At 37.5% G+C, this 25,766-nt stretch overlaps 2 protein-coding genes across 8 annotated transcripts in view; one reads left to right on the top strand and one right to left on the bottom strand.

Annotated features, from left to right (window-relative positions):
• The window catches only part of LOC125779325 (uncharacterized), a 326,516-nt gene that overhangs the window by 120,951 nt on the left and 179,799 nt on the right, over positions 1-25,766 (top strand). The gene's annotated exons all lie outside the window — the stretch shown is intronic.
• Positions 1-25,766, bottom strand: part of LOC105222899 (adapter molecule Crk) — a 154,080-nt gene that overhangs the window by 48,180 nt on the left and 80,134 nt on the right. For 3 of the 7 annotated variants that reach the window (XM_049460749.1, XM_049460748.1, XM_049460747.1), the window contains one exon: positions 11,171-18,788. The exons of the other annotated variants lie outside the window; for them this stretch is intronic. In XM_049460749.1, coding sequence (XP_049316706.1) covers positions 15,624-16,553 — 930 coding nt within the window. In that variant the 5' untranslated portion in view covers positions 16,554-18,788 and the 3' untranslated portion in view covers positions 11,171-15,623. Of the gene's footprint in view, positions 1-11,170; positions 18,789-25,766 lie in introns of those variants that run through there. 7 annotated transcript variants of the gene reach the window in all.

The raw sequence follows: 25,766 nt of genomic DNA on the forward strand, positions 1-25,766 counted from the left end.
TAGCAACAGCACAGATAAGGGTGAAGGCAGCAAATGGAGAGTATGTGACATTGCGAGCTCTAATCGATCAAGGATCCCAAAAAACTACTATTTCCGAAGAAGCATCTCAAATACTTCATTTACCAAGAAGACGAGAAGTAACTGAACTACAAGGTTTAGGAAATACCACAGTGGGAGTGTCCAAATTTAAAATCAACATTAAAATCAAGCCGAGATTCCTAAGCAACGAGGCGTACAATGTCGAAGCACTAATTTTGCCGAAATTAGCGAGTGCTCAACCAGACAAAACGTTTAAATGGGATGTAGAACTATTGAAAAACTACACTTTAGCTGATCCCAATTTCAATAAATCAGATCGAATCGATATTGTCATTGGAAGTGACATATATGCCGACATACTAGAAGAAGGTATATTTAAAAAGGATCGAATACTAGGTCAAGCTACGAAATTGGGCTGGATATTGTCGGGAGTTTTACAACAACCGAGAAAAAACAATACAATTTTAGCAGCGGTTACTACAACATTGGAGAAGTTTTGGGAAATAGAAGACACTACAACTCCAGCAGACACAGCAGATGATGATGAATGCCTAAGAATTTTTGAAAAAACAACAGTAAGAAATGGAAATAATCGATTTGTCGTCAATCTACCTTTTAAACAAGGAAAAGAATTGGGCGATTCTCGCAAACAAGCTATGGCGAGGTTTCTTAATCTTGAGAAAAGGTTTGCTACAAATAAAGAGTTAAAACAACAATATGTGCAATTTATGAAAGAATATTCAGAAATGGGCCACATGAAAAAAGCAAGTGAAAATAAATGCGGAAAATACTATTTGCCACATCAAGCAGTGATTCGAGAAGACAGTAGAACGACTAAACTACGAGTAGTTTTCGATGCGTCTGCAAAAACTACAAATGGAAGTAGTTTAAATGACATCCTCTTCATAGGACCGAAACTTCAAAGAGATATATTTGACATTATAATCAAATGGAGACTTTGGCAATATGTATTAACTAGTGATATTGAAAAGATGTTTCGAGAAATTAAAATAACAGATAGTGATCAAGATTACCAACGTATATTGTGGAGAGAAACAAAAGGAGAGCCGATAGAAGAATACAAACTACAAACAGTTACATATGGGACAGCATCAGCTCCTTTTTTGGCAACGAGAACTTTACAAGAAATTGCCAAACTATGCGAGCCCCACAACTATTTGCTTTCAAACATCATTAAAAACGACTTCTACATGGACGATTTAATGACAGGAGCAGATTCAATAGATGAATGTAAGGCCATTCAGTATGAAATATCGAAACAACTACAAAAATATGGATTTCACTTAAGGAAGTGGATGTCAAACAACAGTGAAATCATAGCAACAATTCCGGTAAATAACGCGAATGAAGTAATAAAAATAGCAGAAGACGAAACAATAAAGACATTGGGTATTCAATGGGATCCTACCAAAGACATGTTTGGATTTAATACGAATCTTTCAACGCAAAAGCTGGTTACAAAAAGACAAGCTTTGTCTGATTTAGCGCGAATTTTCGACCCAATGGGATGGCTTTCACCAACAACCGTTATAGCAAAGTTATTTATACAGAAACTTTGGTTGATGAAACTCAACTGGGACGAGTTACTTGACGAGAATTTAACAAAAGAATGGCAAGAGTTTATGCAGCATATACCAGAGATAAAACGAATAAAAATTCCTAGATGGTTTGAAACTAAAAACAACTTTAAATTTGAACTACATGGATTCGCAGATGCTTCAGAGAAAGCTTATGCAGCAGTTGTATATGCTAAAGTTGGATCAGTTATAACAATTGTTGCTGGTAAAACTAAAGTGAATCCAATTAAAAATAAGAAAACGTTACCAAAACTGGAACTATGCGCGGCTCACCTACTTGCTAAATTGCTGCAAAGGATAAAAACAGTCATCAACAGAGAAATGAAAATATTTGCTTGGAGCGATTCAACTATAACGTTAGCATGGATAAATAATTGCCAAAGTAAAGGCAGATTTATTAGAACACGAATAGAAGAAATCAAATTACTTGTTTCCAATGCGAAATGGCAACACGTTGGAACAAAGGACAATCCAGCTGATGTAGCAACCAGAGGGGTACTGGCGAACAAACTAATAGAACACGATCTATGGTGGAAGGGACCAAAATGGTTGCGAGAAGAGGAACATCATTGGCCAATAAAGAAGATTATTCAAATCGATGCAAGGTATGTGACAACCTCAGAGGAATTACATTTCTTGGATAAGGTAATACTTAAATATTCTAGTTTAAGCAAATTAATAAGGGTAGTAGCTTATATTTTGCGATTTGTAAAAAGAATAAGAGGGAAAAAATGCCCTGAATACTTAGTTAAATCTGAAATGAAGGAAGCTGAAGAAATGTTAATAAGATATCAGCAAAAATTACAATTTAGAGAGGAAATTCAGAGTTTAGAAATAAAAAAAGAAATTAATCATAAAAGTAGCATTGCAAGCTTAAATCCAATTTTGGATAATAAGGGAATCCTTCGTGTAGGAGGTAATTGGGTAATTCAAATCTTCAATTTAATCAAAAGCACCCAATAATATTAAATAAGTCACATTTATCATCATTGATAATTGAAAATATTCATAAAATAACTTTACATGGAGGAAACAAGTTAATGGAATCAATGATTAGAAGGAATTACTGGATTGTTGGATTGAAGAATTCTATAAAAAAGACAATTCGAACTTGTAGTAGATGCGTACGTTACCGCAAAGAAGTAGCAAAACAATTAATGGGAAATCTTCCAGAATTCCGAGTATCTATGTCAATTCCATTTACACACGTTGGTATAGACTATGCAGGACCGATTCATATGAAATGTTCAAAAGGACGAGGACAAAAAACATTTAAAGGATATATAGCTGTATTTGTTTGTATGGCAACAAAAGCTATTCATTTAGAAGCAGTAAGTGATTTAACAACCGAAGCGTTCCTAGCTGCTTTGAAAAGATTTTTTGCTAGAAGAGGTAAAAGTCAACATATATATTCGGACAATGGAACAAATTTTGTCGGAGCTTGTAGAAGATTAGACCGAGATTTTAAAATGGCAATCAAAAATAATTCAGCCGTAGCTCCCATATTAGAAGCAGATAAAATTCAGTGGCATTTCGGGCCCCCGGCAGCTCCTCACTTCGGAGGAATTTGGGAGGCAGGAGTGAAGTCGGTGAAATATCATTTAAAAAGAGTGATAGGCGAAAATAAATTGACATTTGAAGAAATGATTACTTTGCTATCACAGATTGAAGCAGTACTGAATTCACGACCTTTATGTGCGATAGATAGTGAAAGCGATATAGACGTTTTAACGCCTGGCCATTTTTTAATAGGATGTCCAATAATAGATTGTCCTGAAGCAATTAATGATAACCAAATAGGTTCATTAGATAGATGGAAATTAATACAAAAACTTAAAAAAGACTTTTGGAAACGATGGGAAAGCGAATATGTTGTAATGTTGCAACAACGCATGAAGTGGAAAACCAAACAAGCTAATCTCGTACAAGGACAAATAGTTATTATTAAAGATGAAGAAACTCATCCAGCCAAATGGCCATTAGGAAAAATTATTGAAACTCATCCGGGAAAGGATGGAAATATAAGAGTTGTAACTCTAAAATTACAAAATGGCATACTTAAACGGCCCGTTCACAAATTATGCCCACTGGAGGTAACAAACAGCAGAAGAGCAGAGGAAGCAAATCATGTGACAAGTTTGCTGACTTCGAGAATAACAAAAAATACTGCAACCTCAGAACGACCGAGTAAATCAAGCAAATTGATGATGTGGTTCTTAACGATACTCATGCTAGCAACACAAACTAAGTCATTATACATTAATGATACATCTAAATCAGGAGCTTCAGTGACTAAAATAAAAAACAAAATACAGCAATATATTTGGAACCGATTAGTAAAATGGACATAATAAATTCGAAATGGAATTTAATAGTCTATTACGAATTAGGTACTTATTATGATCGGATGCATAAAATACAAGAATTTATTAACAGACTTGAAAATCAATGCAAAATATTGACCTATTACGAAGATGCCTGCATAATGATTACTGCAACTTTAAATGACAAATATAATAGTCTTAAAGCAAATAATGAATTGTTTATGAAAAAACAAAATAGAAAAAAGCGAGCACCATTCGAATTCGTTGGTTCAATTTACCATATATTATTCGGAATTATGGATGCTGATGACCGAGAAAATATGGAATCAAATATTAGAAATATTTTCGACAACCAAAAAGATATAGCAAAATTGTTTAAAAGGCAGACATCGGTAGTTGATTCTACCATAAATATATTAAGAAAGACAACAGATGAAGTTAACCGTAATTTTGAGAAAATGAATCAACAACTTAATAAATTTTATAACGAACTAATAAAAGATCAAAATGCTGAACGAATGACCTTGATGTTTCAAATATTAACCATTTCAATAGGAATAGTTATGGACGAATGTGAAGAAATCCAAACTTCAATAATTAATCTTCTAATTGACATAAATCATGGTCGCATAAATCCAAAACTATTAAAGCCTTCGCAACTTAATAAAGAAATTGAATTTATTAGAAACAAACTACCACACAAATTAATACTACCTGGAAGACAATCGGGTAACGAATTAAAAGAAATTTATAAATCGATGACTGCTAAAGGTTTAATTGTTGATTCACAGCTAGTCATAAACCTAGAAATTCCCTTAATATCGTATGAACCGTCAAACGTATATAAATTAAATCCACTTCCAATAAATTACAAAGGGAATATGATTATTCCAGAAATAAAGGCAGAATATTTAATATACAAGTTTGATTTGAATCAATATTCACTTATAAACCAAGTAGATCTAGATAAATGTTCTACTAACTCAGAGAATCATTACCAATGTCCTGGAAATTTAGCTTGGAAATCAGCGACGGATAATTCATGTGAAGTAGCAGCTTTAAAACAATTAGAAAATGAAGCATGTGATTTCAAACCTTCTACAAATGAAAACGTTTGGATAAAATTATCTTCTCAAAATCGGTGGCTTTACAAATTATTTAGCAAAGCAATGATATATCTAAAATGTAATAATAATCAACAAATGCATATGGAAATCCCTAGTCAAGGCATTATGACAATAAGAGAAGGATGCACAGTCCGGCATGAAGGAGTAACTGTAACAGCATCTCATCACGAACAATCTGAAATTAAAAAAGAATTGCTATCCTCTTCTTGGGTTAAAGATATTGAAGATATTCCAGAACTAAAAATAAAACCTTTTGATTCAACATTAATAAACAATACCAACGATATCGTACACCTTAAACAACAAATATAACTCCTCAAAACAGAAAATATAAAATTAAAAAGTATAAATTTTCATTACGTAAGTGGTCACGTTTCGCTAACATTAGTTTTGATAATAGCATTAATCATTACTATTTTATATATAAGATCCAAATGTGTAACAAGAACTGTGACTATTCCATTTGAACTTCCAGTTAGACATAATTAAAAAATATTAATAACAAAACATAATATACAAGCAAAGTTAAGATACAACTTTGGCCCCTGGCAGAATGTTCATAAAGATATGAACATGAAAGTTTTGTAACCTTAAGATAGAATTATATATACAAAATTATATTTTTGACACAACTACATTAATACATAAAAATATACATGTAAACAATAAATTAAATAAAAAGTATATACAGTCCACTAAATGTCAAGTGCAATGGTAAGCAACAAAATTGTAATATGAGACTTGCTCATAAAAATGTGAAAGAAAACTCATAAATTAGAGTATACATAATACTAATATTAAAATACAAAATATACATACTCGAAATATTAATGCACACAAGCAGCAGATAAGAAAGTATCAAACGTGTGTACGTATGTGTATAAGTGCGTTAGATGCACTAATCTAAAAAACTATAAAATATCAATGCGTTGGTATCTGAAAAATGCAATAAAAATATAATACATATTTACACATTGACATTAGATAAGCACAGTTGTAGGAAGACGTGTTTTTTTCTGCGATCTTAAAACATTGTTATTACTTCCAGTTTTTGTGGTGAAAGAATAGTGGTTGCTCGGGTGAGGTGTCCCGGATGGTGAGCCGCATGTGTGGATACCAAATCTAAAGGAAAAGATAAGTAGACATTGATTTTTTGTTTAATAACATAAAATTTCACTTGCATTTACCTTTCCGTTTTTCTTGCCAAATTTTTTGCAATTACAGCTTTTCCCCTTCAATTAACGTGCAGTCAATTTTTTTTTTTTTTTTTTTTTGTTCTGCCGTTTTTTGATCGATCAGCTGTTCCCCTCCTCGTGTTTTCGTTTTCCTTTTGGTTTCTTTTTTGTTTTAAAATTTAAATTTAAAATATTTAAGTAGTTAAGTTTAGGTCAGTACATATACCACAAAGGGTGTTCCCAAACTATTCTTTCGCAGAGGATATGGCCTCCGAAAATAGTATTGGGCTAACACCGGAGAATCCTTTCCGAAGGAACTCCAAAATAATGAGAACGCCGCCCAATGGTAAAAAGGAGGAGTCCGCCGCTGCTGGACCAAATAAACGTGGAGATACTGCTGGTCAAGAAAGTAAAGCGGGCAAACCTGAGGAGACTGCAAAAGATGAAACGGTTAGCATCTTTTGCAACCTGAGCAAAAAAATCAAAGATTTAGAAATGATGATGGCCGGACAAAGGCATATAAATCAAGCTATGCGCGATTTAGTAAGCAGCATAGTGACACTACATGCCAAAATGGAAAAACTGGAAAATAATCAAGCGAGAAGAGTTATGATAGGGAAACCATCGCATGTACCCACCATTGGAAGAGATGAAAATACCCCTAAAAGAACGCGAGAAGCACCAGGCGATTTACCACCTGCCAAAAAGCAAAAAAGTGTAAACGAAAAGCCGCAATTGTCGTATGGTGAAGCAGCAAAATTAACCCAAGAGGATAATACGACTAGATGGGTAGACGTTGTAAAAAAGAAGAAACCTTTGGAAAGGAAGATCAAAACAAAACCAGATGCCATAATCATAATAAAGAAGGATGGTGCGTCGTATGCAGATATTCTGCGGAAAATTAAAAGTGACAGCGGGCTTGAAGTACTGGGTTCAAATGTAACCCATATTCGTAAAACGTTAAAAGGAGATCTACTTATTGAACTTAAAAATCGAGCAGAGACGAAAGGCGAATCTTTCCAAAGCGCCCTGGAGGGGGTGGTTGGCGAAATGGCTAAGATACAGCCCAAGACCCACAACGTCACGATTGCGTGCAGGGACCTCGATGAAATTACAACTCCCGAAGAAATCTGCACAGCACTAAAAAGAGAGTGCGGAATCGAAAGTCTGGAGATATCGAGTGTGAAAAGTCTGCGAAAAACGCGCAGTGGCACACAAATAGCACTTATGTATATGCATGCGTGCTCAAAATGCCAAGGCCGCACTTAAAATAGGGAAAATAAAAATTGGGTGGTCGATCTGTCGCCTTCGAGAATTTTCGCCTGTCCCCAGATGCTATAAGTGTTTCCACCTGGGTCACATGGCGCGAAATTGCTGCAGCTCGACAGACAGATCTTCCCATTGTACACGCTGTGGAACCGCGGGACATTTAGCAAAGGCATGCACAAATGCTCCGAGCTGCATGCTCTGCAGAGGAGACCACTCAGTATTGAGCACGACTTGCCCAAAGTATATCGAGATGATGAAGTCTCTAAATAAATGAGGATACTACAGCTAAATCTTAACCATTGTGCAGCGGCTCAGGATTTGCTAGAACAGACAGTCATAGAAGAGAACATTGATGTCGCTATACTAAGTGAACAATACTCCCAGCGTCCAGAAAGCACATGGATTGCAGACAAATCTGGTAAGGCAGCATTATGGTCCTGCAAAGGCCAACCCTTCAAGACCAGCTCCAGAGAAGCTCATAACTGCTTCACATGGGCCAATATACAAGGGATATATCTTGTAAGTTGCTACGCTCGTCCCAGCGCAGCTGTTACAGAATTTGAAGACTTCCTCTTACGGCTCTCTATAGAAACCAGAGGCAAAACTCCAATTGTAATAGCGGGGGATTTTAACGCATGGTCGACTGCATGGGGCAGCAGATATACAAACCATCGCGGGCGCCTAGTCCAAGAATTCCTAAGTCAAACGAACCTAGCAATAATAAACAGTGGAACGCGAAACACGTACCAAAAAGGAAACAAAGGATCCATAATCGACATTATGTTTGCAAACGATTCGCTGAGCAGGCACATTAAGTGGGAAGTGTCCGACATATACACAAAAAGCGATCACATGGCAATTATAGCACAAATTTCGTACTCCCGAGAGCAGGAGCTTCTTAGCAGAAACCCCTCCCGAAGGCGAAGTTGGAAACAACAAGATTTCGACCCAGACCTGTTTGACCTAGTCTGGAGTGCATCAAAGGCATCTGGTGACAGCGCCGACCACTTGGTATCAGCAGTTCGAAAAGAACTCGTGGCAGCATGCGATGCAACAATGCGTAAAACGTCACATCACCACAAGCGGCGGCCTGTATATTGGTGGAATGATGAAATTTCCATGCTGAGAAAGCTTTGTCACTCAGCTAGACGGCGTCTACAGCGTAACTGGGGCGAAACAAACGAAAATCGCCTTAGGGAGGAATTTAAAAGCCATAAGAGGCTCCTGAAGGCGGCAATTACACGAAGCAAAAAATTATGTTTTGAGAAGCTGTGTGAGGAAGCAAACCTTGACCCTTGGGGTACTGCATACAAAATCTGTATGTCCAGATTTAAAAACAAGCAGCAGCAACCTAATGATGCCTCTTTTATGGGAAAGGTCGTCGAAACACTATTCCCGAAACACGACCGGATTTCATATGCCAAACGACGAAAGAAAGCTGTAGAGTCACCTCCGTTAGTCACGGAAGACGAACTATTGGCAATAGCAAGGAAAATCAAAAACACCAAAGCGCCTGGGTTGGATGGGATACCCAACAGGGCCCTGAAGGAAGCTATAAGCTCAAAACCCCAACTGTTCGCTAAAATGTACAACACGTGTATAAAGGAAGAGGTGTTCCCCGACGTATGGAAAATACAGCGATTGGTTCTGCTCCCAAAACCAAAGAAACCACCGGAAGAACCCTCATCGTACCGACCACTGTGTATGCTCGACACAATGGGTAAAGTGTACGAAAATATAATAAGAAACCGCCTGGAGTTAGCAATCCAGAAAGCAGGCGGATTATCAGAGAGACAATACGGCTTTATAAAAAAGAGATCCACTATTGACGCACTACGAGAAGTCGTTGATACTGCGAAATGTGCAGTAAGTGGCAAAAGATGGAAAGGTGGCACAAAAAAAGTACTGCGCGCTGATTACCCTGGATGTCAAGAACGCGTTCAACTCGGCAAAATGGGCACACATAATCGAAGCCCTGGATGAAATACACGCCTCTGAATACCTCATAAACATTATATTGAGCTATTTTAAAAACAGAAGGTTACTTTTTGATACAGACGAAGGTACCAAGAGCTACTCTATCTCGAGTGGAGTACCCCAAGGGTCAGTGTTAGGCCCACTATTATGGAACCTCATGTACGACGGGGTGCTAAAAAGACAGCAACCAACAGACGTGAAACTAATAGCGTATGCAGACGATCTCATGGTGGTAGCAGTGGCCAAACAATTAGCCGACCTAAGAAACAAATGCAATGAGTGCTTAAATGGTCTACGCCATTGGTTCTCATCTGTGAGTCTGGAGCTGGCGGAGCAAAAAACTGAAGTTTTGCTCATAAGCACCAGGAAGGTAGAAGAACAAATAGAGCTCTCCATAGGGGAGTGCGAGATTACTTCGCAGCCGCAACTGAAGTATCTGGGAGTAATATTAGATTCTAAATTAAAATTTAGAGAACACCTGGAGTATTCTTCCGCGAAGGCAAACAAAATTTACAATGCACTATCGAGAATGATGACCAATACAGGCTGTGTGCGTTCCAGCCGGCGATTCCTGATAGCGAAAGCAATGAGCTCCGTAATACTGTATGCAGCACCAGTATGGATACAGGCGATGGATATAAAAGCATATGCTAAACAAATAATTGCAGTGCATAGGCTTTCTGCAATTCGAGTAATAAGTGCTTTCCGGACTACATCTACCGACGCTGCTGAAGTATTAGCCAGCATGCCGCCCATTGACATCCAGGGAGATGAACTCGAGCGTTTATATCATCTATCGGCGCCTAAAACAGTATCGGCAAAGACAGAGGAGAGGAATAAAAGCATTAAAATGTGGCAGGAGCGGTGGAATTCCTCATCCAAAGGGCGTTGGACCCACCGACTGATACCGGACATCCACTCGTGGATAGACAGACGACATGGGGACCTAGACTTTTATCTGACCCAAATACTTAGTGGGCATGGGTGCTTTAGAAGTTACCTTTTCAGATTCCACAATGACATTAGTCCGAACTGTCCGACATGTACAGAGCATATAGAAGACTCTGAGCATGTATTTTTTAATTGCCCTCGATTTTCAAATACAAGGGAAAAACTAAAAACCACACTCGGTGGAAGTTTTACGGTCGATAATTTAACGACACTCATGTGTCAGTCGACTGATAATTGGAAAGCTGTCAGCGAAGCATCAGCATCCATAATGACAAAACTGAGACTTTTTGAACAAGTTAGGCGTCCGTCAGTCCGCACAATAGAGGAGACTTAAATGTCCTGTCCCTCCCACGAAGTAATACTTAATCGGTGGTTCCGTGGGAGAGTACTGAGTTGGGAGTAGGTTAGGTTTAGCGGATTAAAGTTCCGCACTCCGGCTTTCGATGCTTCCCCCTACTATAACAAAAAAAAAAAAAAAAAAAAAAAAAAAAAAACATATTTACACATGTGTATACACACTAAGCATACACACATATATATATATACATAGTTAAGAAATTAGAATTAAGAAATGTATTGAGGGAAGAAATTTTAATAAAGAAAATCCGAGTCAAAAGTGAACTCTCACAGTACAGACTTAAGCAAAGACTGTTTTTTCTGTACAACAATCCCACTTGGGTTTGTATGCCTGACAATAAATGCACGAAACACCATCCACGTCGTTTGATGGATATCCATTTTATCAGCGTCGCTCACCAGACACAACTTAGAGGTGTGAATATCGGTGTTGACAAGACATGGATCGTACCATATTCGCCACTATTGTCTAATTCACATTCAAAACTCATATGAATGTTGAATATTGTAGTTTGGTGAAATCTAATAAATACGTTGCAAGTACGTCACTAAAGAAAGCAAGATGGCGGTTATTGGCCTTGAATGAGATGAAATCAGCAAGTATCAAATGGATGGACAGAATCAATACAAGGGGGCAGAATGCTTGATTCTATACATTCCTTTGAGTTCCAACGACTTGCCATTTCAGTCCAAACCTATTCAGTTTCAAGACACGAGGATAGTCGCTAGATGTGTGCGGCATAAATCTTAAAATGCCAAGTTTTTTCACAAGACCAGCTATACGTGGCGTGTTCAGTTGGAAAACCATCTTCTCTGTATATTTACGCACCGGAACAGAAACCAAAAAATGTTGTTTTTCAAGCTACGTTACAATGAGAAAAATGTAGAAAAACGCAAATAAATAATTTTCAACACAATATAAAAATGCTATTTTCTTTTAATTTTAAAACACATAATTTCACACAGAACAACGCATGCGGGGTCATCTAGTATTGCTATATGGTTTAAACATAAAATTTTTACTATCCAAAAATTCAACATGGTTTGTTTTCTTTGGTTTCGTGTATGAAGACTTTTTCTGGCAAGTGTATATATAATATTATATTATGGGTACCGCAAACGCTTAGTGTACGAGATTCTAACTACTTTAAAGTTCAAAAATTCGAAAATGTAGCACATTTTTTACTTCAAATTCATTTAGTTAAACTTTAAACGTTTAAACAAATTTACAATTTACATTATTTGCAGGTTTTATAAGTAAGAAATGTATATTTTAAATTATGAGCAAATGGAGTGCTAACATATGATAATAAGCAAATATGAGCAATTCGCTGAAATTCCCCTTTCTTTATTTGGCAATCTTAGTTCTAATAAAAACGAACGTCCATAAATTATATTTCTCACGGAAAGAAGTATTACGCAAAAGTACTTCAGTCAACCTGGGTATTGGCTCAAGCAGGTTTATTTTTTTTAAAGCGCGGCCGAAGGTCGCCAACGCCAAAAGGAGTACTACGCGAAATTACTTCAGTCACATCGATATGATAAAAATTTTATAATATTATCATAGAGTTTTACTTATTTGTGTACATTAAATATAAATCACATATTATACATATGCTTAAGAAAAAAGTGTTCACAACTCAATTATAGCTTAAAAAAGGTAGTTTTTATTATTCCCTACAAATGCGCACTTATTTCAATGTTTAGGGTATATGTTTAAATATACAAAGTGAAAAATGTGAAAAATTTATTGAAACATTGTGAAATACTAAGTGTTATTAATACAAACTTTTGAATTTTTAATTGGGGAATATTAAAAAAAATATAAGTGTTAGTAACATTATTTTTACATATTTCTTCACTGGAGAAGCTCCCCTATCGATACGAGTACATACCCCATTTATACCGAAATTCGTGTTTTTTACCTGACCGCCAAAGTAATCGGAATCGTGCCCAACAAAAAATTCGAATAAAATACTTAATTTTATGAGAAAAAATTTGTTCCAAAAATGCTGATTTTTACTCCAGGAAACACACGTAACCTCTTAATGCATCACGCTAAAACTTTGCACGAATAGTGCCTTTGAGGTGTGCCACCTTATGACCGAAAATGTCCAAATCGAACCAAAACTGTTCAAGACCCTAATTGAATTTTATAGGTAATCCTTTCCTGAGAATGGTATGTCTGTTTGTCAAAATCGGCTGAATCGAGATACTTACTTTTTTGAGAGAACCGAACGAGTCATGCTTTTGTATTCGTTGATATTTACGTTCACCACTTACATTGCTCTAAGTGATTTCGAACAATGTTAAAGCAGTAGGTCATTCGTTGCATTGTTAATTTCAAGTGCACACGTGCAGCAGTCTTATACATACGTACATATGTACATTCATCCGTTAGTTTCTCAACAATATTCGCTGGTTGATCATGTTAAAAAGCTGTAATTCTACAGATTCATTAAAATGCTTAAATTCAAAACAATGCTAATATTTCACAGTGTGAGTTGTCATGAGGTAAATTCTCCAGTTGAAATTTTACAAATATTCGCTGCCGAACCTGCTCCTTCTCATTCTCGTGTGTACTAAGTTCTCTGTCATACATATAATATATAAGTATATATAAAAAAAAAATTTAATCAGGAGGACTTCCTCTTTCCAACGGTCGCTTCAGATCGCGGTGCCAAAGAGATCGGAATTGTGCCTCTTATTGTTACAAACATATACTATTAACAAAGAAATTCTGAAATTTTTGGAAAATAATAATATTTTAACCTCGGTTATTTTGACGCCATTTCCGGTGACACCTCGGAAGAAAGATGCGCCAACGAGGGCAGGATAACTCCTTACAGGATCTCCAAATTATTACTCGGATCAACTTGAAAATTTAGGTCAATATTCTAGAGATGTTGTAGACTTTAATAAGACAATAAAAATATTCAATTTTTTGAAAGCCATATAAACCCTTAAGGGGGTAGTAAAGTATTTTTTTTTGTTGCTTTTTTTCATTTTATGTTAATGTACAATATCTTAAGATTATTCTGTGAAAATTTGAGAGCAATTAAAGCAAAATTGACGAAGATATACACTTGTAAGTCTCCGCCCTCCGATTTGATTGTGAGCGTCTGTGAAACTTTAAATGTGTTTTTCTCACACTTCAATTTTTCTGAGCCGGTGAACTCTGTAGCTTAAAATCTACTTTTGAAAATTTGCACAGTCTTTCTTTACATAAATTGTGCGGTAACGCTGTCGAGTGTTTTTTAATTTTAATTTATTTTTAAACAACAAAATTTCTGATTTTTTGATGAAAAATCAGTATTTTGAGTTCCGAACGTTGTAAAAAATTGAAAAATCATTCAAATAAACTCGACAACGTTACCTGAGGAAACTTATCAACTAATCAAATCAATTTGGTTTTTTAATTTCAGATGACCTAGTCATGAGTTATGCGGTTCACCGCGAATCAATTTTTTTTTTGAACGTCTGCGAAGATTCTCTGTCACCGGCTCATTTTTTAATATTTTTCTATGAAACTTTCACAGAATATTCTTTAAATATCATATAATTATGCGGTAATTGTACAAATAAATAAAATTTGATTGTACCTTTAAAAAAAAATATTGGAAAAATGCTTCTTTTCACTCGAATTCACCTTACTACCCCCTTAATTCATTCTCAATTTGTATACTGGAAAGTGAATGTTTTAAATGAAGCGTGGCTGCCGCCCATTTTCACACTGTAAAATTAAAAATGTCAGAAAATGTTACGTACTAAATTTGATAGAAATCTGGCAGGTCTCGAAATATGTGATTTTACTTAAAAGTGACGGTGCCAAACCTATCGTCCAATTATGACCTCGGCTCCTCTGAAGTCATCTCACCACCACTTGGTGGCAAAATTTTAATGTCTCTTGCGTATTCTTCTTCTTCTTAATTGGCGTAGACACCGCTTACGCGATTATACCCGAGTTAACAACAGCGCGCCAGTCGTTTCTTCTTTTCGCTACGTGGCGCCAATTGGATATTCCAAGCGAAGCCAGGTCCTTCTCCACTTGGTCCTTCCAACAGAGTGGAGGTCTTCCTCTTCCTCTGCTTCCCCCGGCGGGTACTGCGTCGAATACTTTCAGAGCTGCAGTATTTTCATCCATCCGGACAACATGACCTAGCCAGCGTAGCCGCTGTCTTTTAATTCGCTGAACTATGTCAATGTCGTCGTATATCTCGTACAGCTCATCGTTCCATCGAATGCGATATTCGCCGTGGCCAACGCGCAAAGGACCATAAACCTTTCGCAGAATTTTTCTCTCGAAAACGCGCAACGTCGACTCATCCGCTGTTGACATCGTCCAAGCCTCTGCACCATATAGCAAGACGGGAATTATGAGTGACTTATAGAGTTTGGTTTTTGTCTGTCGAGAGAGGACTTTGCTTCTCAATTGCCTACTCAGTCCGAAGTAGCACCTGTTGGCAAGAGTTATCCTGCGTTGGATTTCTAGGCTGACATTGTTGGTGGTGTTTACGCTGGTTCCTAAATAGACGAAATTATCTACAACTTCAAAGTTTTGACTGTCAACAGTGACGTGAGTACCAAGTCGCGAGTGCGACGACTGTTTGTTTGATGACAGGAGATATTTCGTCTTGCCCTCGTTCACTGCCGGACCCATTCCTTTCGCTTCCTTGTCCAGCCTGGAGAAAGCAGAACTAACGGCGCGGGTATTGAGGCCGATGATATCAATATCATCGGCATACGCCAGCAGCTGTACACTCTTATAGAAGATTGTACCTGCTCGATTAAGTTCTGCAGCTCGAACTATTTTCTCCAGCAGCAGATTGAAAAAGTCGCACGATAGAGAGTCGCCTTGTCTGAAACCTCGTTTGGTATCGACGGCTCGGAGAGGTTCTTCCCGATCCTGACGGAGCTTTTGGTGCCGCTCAACGTCAGTTTACACAGCCGCATCAGTTTTGCGGGGATACCAAATTCAGACATCGCGGCATAAAGGCAGCTCCTTTTCGTGCTGTCGAAAGCAGCTTTGAAATCGACGAAGAGGTGGTGTGTGTCGATTCTCCTTTCACGGGTCTTTTCCAAGATTTGGCGCATGGTGAATATCTGGTCGGTTGTTGATTTGCCAGGTCTAAAGCCACACTGATAAGGTCCAATCAGTTCGTTGACGATGGGCTTTAATCTTTCACACAATACGCTCGATAGAACCTTATATGCGATGTTGAGGAGGCTAATCCCACGGTAGTTGGCGCAGATTGCGGGGTCTCCTTTTTTATGGATTGGGCATAGCACACTTAAATTCCAGTCGTTGGGCATGCTTTCGTCGGACCATATTTTACAAAGAAGCTGATGCATGCTTCTTATCAGTTCTTCGCCGCCGTGTTTGAATAGCTCGGCCGGCAATCCATCGGCCCCTGCCGCTTTGTTGTTGTTCAGGCGGGTGATTGCTATTCGAACTTCTTCATGGTCGGATAATGGAACGTCTGCTCCATCGTCATCGATTGGGGAATCGGGTTCGCCTTCTCCCGGTGTTGTGCTTTCACTGCCATTCAGCAGGCTGGAGAAGTGTTCCCTCCATAATTTAAGTATGCTCTGGGCATCGGTAACTAGATCACCTTTGGGGGTTCTACAAGAGTATGCTCCGGTCTTGAAACCTTCTGTAAGCCGCCGCATCTTTTCGTAGAATTTTCGAGCATTACCCCTGTCGGCCAGCTTATCGAGCTGTTCGTACTCACGCATTTCGGCCTCTTTCTTCTTCTGTCTGCAAATGCGTCTCGCTTCCCTCTTCAACTCTCGGTATCTATCCCATCCCGCACGTGTTGTGGTCGATCGTAACGTTGCGAGGTAGGCAGCCTGTTTTCTCTCCGCTGCGACACGGCACTCCTCGTCGTACCAGCTGTTCTTTTCCACTTTCCGAAAACCAATGGTTTCGTTTGCAGCTGTACGTAAGGAGTTTGAAATGCCGTCCCACAGTTCCCTTATACCGAATTGTTGATGAGTGCTCTCAGAGAGCAGGAGTGCAAGCCGAGTAGAAAAACGTTCGACTGTCTGTTGTGATTGCAGCTTCTCGACGTCGAACCTTCCTTGTGTTTGTTGGCGTGCGTTTTTTGCTGCACAGAGGCGGGTGCGAATTTTGGCTGCAACAATATAGTGGTCCGAGTCGATGTTAGGACCTCGGAGCGCACGCACATCTAAAACACTGGAGACGTGTCTTCCGTCTATCACAACATGATCGATCTGGTTGGTGGTTTTTCGATCCGGAGACAGCCAGGTAGCTTGATGTCTCTTTATGCTGGAATCTAGTACTACAGATAACCATATTTCGGGCCCCGGCGAAGTCGATCAGCCTCAACCCATTTGGGGATGTTTCGTCATGGAGGCTGAATTTACCGACCGTAGTGCCAAAGATACCTTCTTTGCCCACCCTGGCGTTAAAGTCGCCAAGCACGATTTTGACATCGTGGCGTGGGCATCTCTCATAAGTGCGCTCCAAGCACTCATAAAAGGCATCTTTGGTCACATCGTCCTTCTCTTCCGTCGGGACGTGGGCGCAAATCAGCGATATGTTGAAGAACCTCGCTTTGATGCGGATTGTGGCTAGACGTTCATTCACCGCAGTGAATGATAGTACTCGGCGACGGAGTCTCTCTCCCACCACGAATCCAACACCAAACTTGCGCTCCTTTATATGGCCACTGTAGTAAATGTCACAAGGACCTACTTGTCTCTGTCCTTGTCCCGTCCATCGCATTTCTTGGACGGCGGTGATGTCAGCCTTTATTTTCACGAGGACATCAACCAGCTGGGCAGCGGCACCTTCCCAATTAAGGGACCGGACATTCCAGGTGCATGCCCTCAATTCGTAGTCCTTATTTCGTTTGCCATGGTCGTCATCAAAAGGGGGGTCACTCATCCGAGGCTTGTTGTTCCTTTTCATTGGGGGTGTTTTTTTACGTGGCGGGTCCCAAACCCAGCGCACAACCCTATGCAGGGGATGTTTCGCCTTCTCACGTTAGCTCGCCTTCAAACGGATGTTCTTAAGCTACCCAGAGGATACTTGGTCAAAGACCGGAAGTCGTGAGCTGCTTTAGTCATATGCAAAAGAATCGTTTCTGGCCACTCCCAAGTGAATGGCGATCAGAGAACTTTCCTCACTTGCGTGAACTTCTACACATGACTCCATCCTCTTGCGTATTCAGTTACTGAATTATAGCGCTTTTAGTAGTTTTTAACAGTAGTGTTATGTGGGGGTTATCATCCGATATCATCCATTTTTGCACTTACATTCGGTAGGAGATCTTATAATATTTACGCTAGGTGAATTTGTTTGTTGTAACTTTAGTGATTTAGGAGATATATACATTAGACTTATTATCTTTGTTTGCCCACAGGTGCCCCTTGCTACTACGTACTCCCTGTGTCAAATTAAAGTTTTATATCTTGGTTTAGTGCTTATGTCATGTCACTTTATAAGTTTTCGATTAATGGCGTTTTGTGGGCGTGGAAGTATTCTGATTACACCCATCTCTGAAGTCGTCCAAGGAATACGCATATCAAGTTTCATCAAGATAAACGGACGGACAGATAGACAGTCACCCGGATTTGAACTCGTCATTCTAATCATTTATGTATGTATATATAAATAACCATATATCTATCTCGATTAGGTTTAGGTGATACGTACAACCGCTAGGTGAACAAAATTATGCTCTGTAGCAACATGTTGCAAGAGCACTGAGAGCAGCATTTATAACACAAACATCTAACATAATTTACGACTATTAAAATAATATATTTATAAGGAGTGAATATATACTATATGCACAAATTATTCTTTAGGACAAACGTGTAAAATGGTTCTATGTAATATTCATATATGAAAAGTACGTGTCACGTTGTTTGTCCGCGATAGTCTCTTAAACTACTGAACCGATTTTAGTAAAATCCAGCACATTGTGTCCATTTTGAACCAACCTAGAAGATAGGATAATAAAAACAATTCATAAATAAAGAATATAGTGAAAGCTCTTTTAAATGAACGCCCTATTAAGCGGGCATCTTCATTAATCATGCTCATTGTAGATTTTTATTAAGTACAATCTATTAAGCGAACAACTCTATTAACTGGACAGAAAAGCTGGTAACCAGACATTGAGAAAGCAGCCTTAAATTCGATATTTTTTACAATGATATTTATTTGTATGGTTTATGATATGAATAATAGTATTAAATATATACAACAGCAACGCGTGACCGGATCCCCTAGTTATACTCTCGCAACAAAGTTGCTAAGGAGAGTATTATAGTTTTGTTCACATAACGGTTGTTTGTAAGTCCTAAAACTAAAAGAGTCAGATATAGGGTTATATATACCAAAGTGATCAGGGTGACGAGTAGAGTTGAAATCCGGATGTCTGTCCGTCCGTCCGTGCAAGCTGTAACTTGAGTAAAAATTGAGATATCATGATGAAACTTGGTACACGTATTTCTTGGCTCCATAAGAAGGTTAAGTTCGAAGATGGGCAAAATCGGCCCACTACCACGCCCACAAAATGGCGGAAACCTAAAACCTATAAAGTGTCATAACTAAGCCATAAATAAAGATATTAAAGTGAAATTTGGCACAAAGGATCGCATTAGGGAGAGGCATATTTGGACCTAATTTTTTTTGGAAAAGTGGGAGTGGCCCCGCCCCCTACTAAGTTTTTTGTACATATCTCGGAAACTAATTTAGCTATGTCAACCAAACTCTATAGAAACGTTTCCTTCAGGTATTTCCATATACAGTTCAAAAATGGAAGAAATCGGATAATAACCACGCCCACCTCCCATACAAAGGTTATGTTGAAAATCACTAAAAGTGCGTTAACCGACTAACAAAAAACGTCAAAAAAAACAAAATTTTACGGGAGAAATGGCAGAAGGAAGTTGCACCCAGGCTTTTTTTAAAAATTGAAAATAGGCGTGGCGTCGCCCACCTATGGACCAAAAACCATATCTCAGGAACTACTCAACCGATTTCGCTATATAATATTTTCTTAACACCCTGATGACATGTACGAAATATGGGTGAAATCGTTTCACAACCACGCCTTCTTCCAATATAACGCTATTTTGAATTCCATCTGATGCCTTCTCTGTATAATATAAACATTAGGAACCAATGATGATAGCGGAATAAAACTTTACACGAATACGGTATTTGAGCTGAGGTATCCCTTGTGGAAATTTGTCGTGATCGGACTATAACTTTTCAAGGTCCCTGATATCGAACACGAAGAACTCAGTGCCTAATCTAACCTAACCTAATTTTTCATCGAAAATATCGGTAAATCTCTCAGAATTTAATTCTAATTAATTTTACAGCAAAATAAAAAAATATGTAAATGACGGATAATGAAATCTCGATTATCACTTTATCATGCGAGAGTATAAAATGTTCGGTGACACCCGAACTGAGCTCTTCCTTACTTGTTTTTTATAAAATATCATATTCTAAACATTGATATGATATAAAACCCAATAATAAAAAATATTAATAAGCACGAATATATTACAGGAATATGGAAAATGTTTTGTTGCAGTCATTGCCATATGTCTTGATTTTCATTGCTTTTATTGCCTTTGCCTTTTTTGTATTCTCCTGCAGAACTGTATGGAAACAAAAATGATTGCAAATTGTCATTGAATGTTATTGCACTTGCTGCTCTCAGTGCTCACAAGTAGTAATTTGCGCGTTGAGAACGAATCATGGCACAAGTAGTGTTATGTGAAATGAACGAATGGTTTGAAACATGCTGTAAGTCTATTTGAGCAGCTGTTTAGTATGAATGTCATATAATTTCTAAATATCCTATACATTTTTTAAAGTTCTTATTTTTTATTTAATTTATTTTCATTGTGAGTTAAAAAAGTAAGAGTTAAAAAATACTTTGATATATTCTCTCAGATAATTCTCCCAATGACACCATAAGGGAATCAAGTAAGCATAGAACTGCATTTTTATATCTATGCGCATTCAACATTTTGATCTTCTTCCATTGTTAGCATTTTTTCTAAACAAGGTTATTGCGTGGATAAGTCATGTACAAATATATATCGATATGTTTAGAGATCAGCATATTTTGATGTTTTGGCCCAATTAACAACTTTCGATATTTCCGAGAATATTAAAAAAATGTTAATATTATACCAATTTTTATTAAATACCTATATACATACATACATATATTTTTAAGAACATTTTTTTTATATTTTTCATTTCATTTTTTAAATTAAAATTAAATTAATTATTTAAAAACACATGCATTTTTAATAAAACCTTACCGACATACAAGCAAACTAAGAAACTGCTTACATGGGACATAGTATATACATACATATATTATTTCTTTGGCTCATTGGACTGTATGTTTACGAAATCAAATGTATGTAGAAGGAAATAATGCAGCACGGAAATAATGTTGACACGTATAACTAATGGCCGAAACTCATATTCTTGTTTTTACCTCAATGCTTCAACTTGGCGAAGGATTGTCCACTGTTTACGCCAGTGTTTCCCAAAGTGGGCGATAACGCCCCCTTGTGGGCGCTGCAGGTGTCAAGGGGGGCGGTAAGAGACCCAGAAAGAAAATGGGGGCGTTGTGTAGAGGCGTGGGGGGTTATTTGTAATTTTATTTAGCTAGGAGGCCTCTTAGACAACGACTACATGAGCTCTCGACTCTCAACAACAACTTGTGAACATCAACTAATATGAATTAAAAGATTGCTCAAACTCGGTTCTATATTTCTCTCCGCGTAGTTCATATATCTGTCCTATTTTATTGAATGTAGAAAAAATGAAAATCATGTCAATCGGTCGCTCCGTTTCATAACTGGGCATCTCGACAGGATAGAATTTATAGAATACTAACTGTCAAACGTATTGCTATTGCCATTGCCAAATGTGTATGTGGGCATTTGCTATCATAATATAATCATTTGCGCAAAGGTGTAGGGTAGGTAGGTTCGAGCTGATGTAGCGCATACTTTGAGCTCTTGAAAAATTTATTTTATCACTTGCGAAATGCCGTCGGGTAGGTAGCTGATATAGCGCACGTTTTGAGCTTGTGAACTCCTTAAATCTTTTATGTGGAAAATAAAAAAAGATCTTTATCCTTTCTTACAAATGTATTTCTGGGAAAAATAAGAAAAGGAGAAAGATCCTTTTTTACAAATGTATTTCTGGGAAAAATAAGATAATACGAAAATGAGAAAGATCCTTTTTTTACAAATGTATTTCTAGGAAAAATAAGAATTCATATTTTTGGACTACTATATAATAATTGTGCTTAAGCATTCCTATATAAGCAATGTAATATTTATTTTATATTCATTTGTGGTTTTGCTCGCAATAGATGAGCATTACTTACGGCTTCTTTACTCGCGAAGTTAAACGTATTTCTCAAAGCAAAACAATGTCGGAAGTAAAAAAGAAGAGACGGCATTACTGTGCGGAATACATTAAATTCGGATTCATTGAAAATACCACAAACTCATCCTCGCCTTTGTGTCTTCTATGTCTAAAAACATTTTCGAATGAAGCAATGAAGCCTTCAAGACTGCAAGATCATTTGAATAAAATGCATCCAGATAAGAGAGACAAGAATGTAGCATATTTTCAAGACCTAGAGAAGAAGCATAATACTCAGCCAAGTGCAGCAAAACTATTTTCGGCGGCTGCTAAGCAAGATGACGACGGACTTCGAGCTTCGTACAATATCTTTTTGTTAATTGCTCAAAAAGCAAACCACATAACATCGGAGAAGAGTTAATATTGCCAGCAATAAATGAAGTAATAACTACCGTGCTCCTTTGAGTAATAATTCTGTGCAAAGACGAATTGATGAAATGGCTGAAAACATTGAAGAATCATTGTGCGATCACCTGAGGACAAGCCAATTCTCAATTCAGCTCGATGTGTCCACTTTACCAACTAATGAAGCATTGTTGTTGTCTTACGTGAGGTTTATTAAAGATGAGAAAATATGTGAAGAACTATTATTTGCTAGAAATTTAGAGACCGATACAAAAGGCGAAACCATATTCAATATATTGTAAAAGTTTTGCGATGAGAAAGAGATTCCTTTGGAAAATATTATTTCAATTGCTACGGATGGCGCTCCGGCTATGATAGGGTGCCATAAAGGCTTAAGTACTGTGACAACACTGCTTACTAAAAATAGAAATCGTTTGGTTGTTACCGAACGTGGCGACTTGCGACTGTTCTTGAGTAAATTGGAACCTGATATTAACAAACTTATTAAACAGCATCAGATTCATCCTTCACATTAGTTTTTATATATGGATCGATTATTTTAGTTTTATTTTTTAATAAAAGATTATCTGTTTTAATACTATAAAGTTGTGTTTCAATAATCATTCTTATTGGCAGGTGGAGCCCGTAAGAGTTAACTTGAGACCTAAGCGCCGTTGTTGCTGGTTATAGTAAAAGTTTCGTTTAGAATTCTCCATTAATATATATATATATATATAGGTCACAATAATTAATTTGATTAAACCATTATAGTGGTTTTTAAATAGGTGAAAAAATGGGGCGCTAAAAAAATATTTATTCTCAAAGTGGGCGGTAGACAAAATAAGTTTGGGAACTACTGGTTTACGCGAAGACAAAGCGTCACAAACTTGTGTTTTTGGTAGAAAATCCAAACTGTGCGGAAAAAAATAAACGAACGATCTCGGAGTCAACTCTTCTTTTTTCGTTATATGCATGAGCTTGCATACATATAAAGGGTGATTTTTTAAGAGCTTGATAACTTTAAAAAAAAAAAAAACGCATAAAATTTGCAAAATCTCATCGGTTCTTTATTTGAAACGTTAGATTGGTTCATGACATTTACTTTTTGAAGATAATTTCATTTAAATGTTGACCGCGGCTGCGTCTTAGGTGGTCCATTCGGAAAGTCCAATTTTGGGCAACTTTTTCGAGCATTTCGGCCGGAATAGCCCGAATTTCTTCGGAAATGTTGTCTTCCAAAGCTGGAATAGTTGCTGGCTTATTTCTGTAGACTTTAGACTTGACGTAGCCCCACAAAAAATAGTCTAAAGGCGTTAAATCGCATGATCTTGGTGGCCAACTTACGGGTCCATTTCTTGAGATGAATTGTTGTCCGAAGTTTTCCCTCAAAATGGCCATAGAATCGCGAGCTGTGTGGCATGTAGCGCCATCTTGTTGAAACCACATGTCAACCAAGTTCAGTTCTTCCATTTTTGGCAACAAAAAGTTTGTTAGCATCGAACGATAGCGATCGCCATTCACCGTAACGTTGCGTCCAACAGCATCTTTGAAAAAATACGGTCCAATGATTCCACCAGCGTACAAACCACACCAAACAGTGCATTTTTCGGGATGCATGGGCAGTTCTTGAACGGCTTCTGGTTGCTCTTCACCCCAAATGCGGCAATTTTGCTTATTTACGTAGCCATTCAACCAGAAATGAGCCTCATCGCTGAACAAAATTTGTCGATAATAACACATTTCGAACCGAACACTGATTTTGGTAATAAAATTCAATGATTTGCAAGCGTTGCTCGTTAGTAAGTCTATTCATGATGAAATGTCAAAGCATACTGAGCATCTTTCTCTTTGACACCATGTCTGAAATCCCACGTGATCTGTCAAATACTAATGCATGAAAATCCTAACCTCAAAAAAATCACCCGTTAGATGCTGATTTTAACGAGCCACGGAAAAATTTTTAGAATTGCTTTGTTGACACTTTTATTACTACTTTCTGTGATCAAAAAGTTGTTCCGACTTATGATTTTAGCTTTTGCTATCGGAAATATGTATGTATACTAGTGGATCCGGCCCCGCGTTGCTGTGGTATACATTTTATACTATTATTTATATAATAAACTATACAATACAGTGAACATTTTATTTACGAATAAAGGCAAAAACGTTTTTGTCGATATAAGAATCCAAGTGATTGTGGTTGAGGTTTAATTTTGAATATGTTCATACAAATAAATTTCATTGAAAAAAATAACGACCCTAAGCCTGCTTTCTCAATATCTGGTTACCAGTCTTTCTGTACAGTTAATATATTTGTCCGCTTAATAGATTGTACTTAATAAACGTCAACAAATTATGGGACCGGCCAATGTGCATGATTAATGGAGATGCCCTGACTTTCACTTTTATTTATGAATTGTTTTTACTATCATATCTTTTAAGTGGGGTCGAACTGGACGCAGTGTGCTAAATCTTGCTATAATCGGTTCAGTAGTTTGGGAGTCTATCGCGACAGACAACGTGACACGTAATTTTTATATATAAAGATGTATGTATGCTTATACTCGTAGACGCACATTTTTTCTAGCCACGGAAAAATATTTTAGAATTGCTTTGTTGCTATTTTTGTCACTCAGGGGTGTTGTGGAATCCAAGACAGCATTGCGTAGCTGTCAGAATTGCAAACCAATTTTGATTTTCAATGGTGCCACAGAATCAGTTTGTATTTTCGTCTTTTCGAACATACGCAAACCCAATATTCGAATGAGCTGTTTACTAATGTGACAAAACTTGCAAATGAATACATTTGGATGTTAGAAAGATAGATTTTAAAAAGAAAGATTTTAAGAGGTTTGAAAAAAGACGACATTGCGACTTTTCGGGAAAACCTTTTGAAAAGATTATTTTCTAGAACTCGACAGGGAATAGTTCTCGATTTTCGTGGCCTTCCCCTGTTTTTGTTATTGTAACAAGTGTCAAGACCTTTTCCAAAATAGTCGTTTGAGCCCAGCAACATTGGAATACTGTCTTATTACACTTTTCGACTGACTTCTTACCATACGTGCTCAATAACGTTCAGATCTGGGGATTGGGCAGGTGTCCCCAGTACATGAGGGCAATTGTATACTAACCAAGTACGAGCAATCTCCGATTTG

The sequence above is a fragment of the Bactrocera dorsalis genome, chromosome 6 (assembly GCF_023373825.1).
Source record: "Bactrocera dorsalis isolate Fly_Bdor chromosome 6, ASM2337382v1, whole genome shotgun sequence".
Lineage (NCBI taxonomy): Eukaryota > Metazoa > Arthropoda > Insecta > Diptera > Tephritidae > Bactrocera > Bactrocera dorsalis.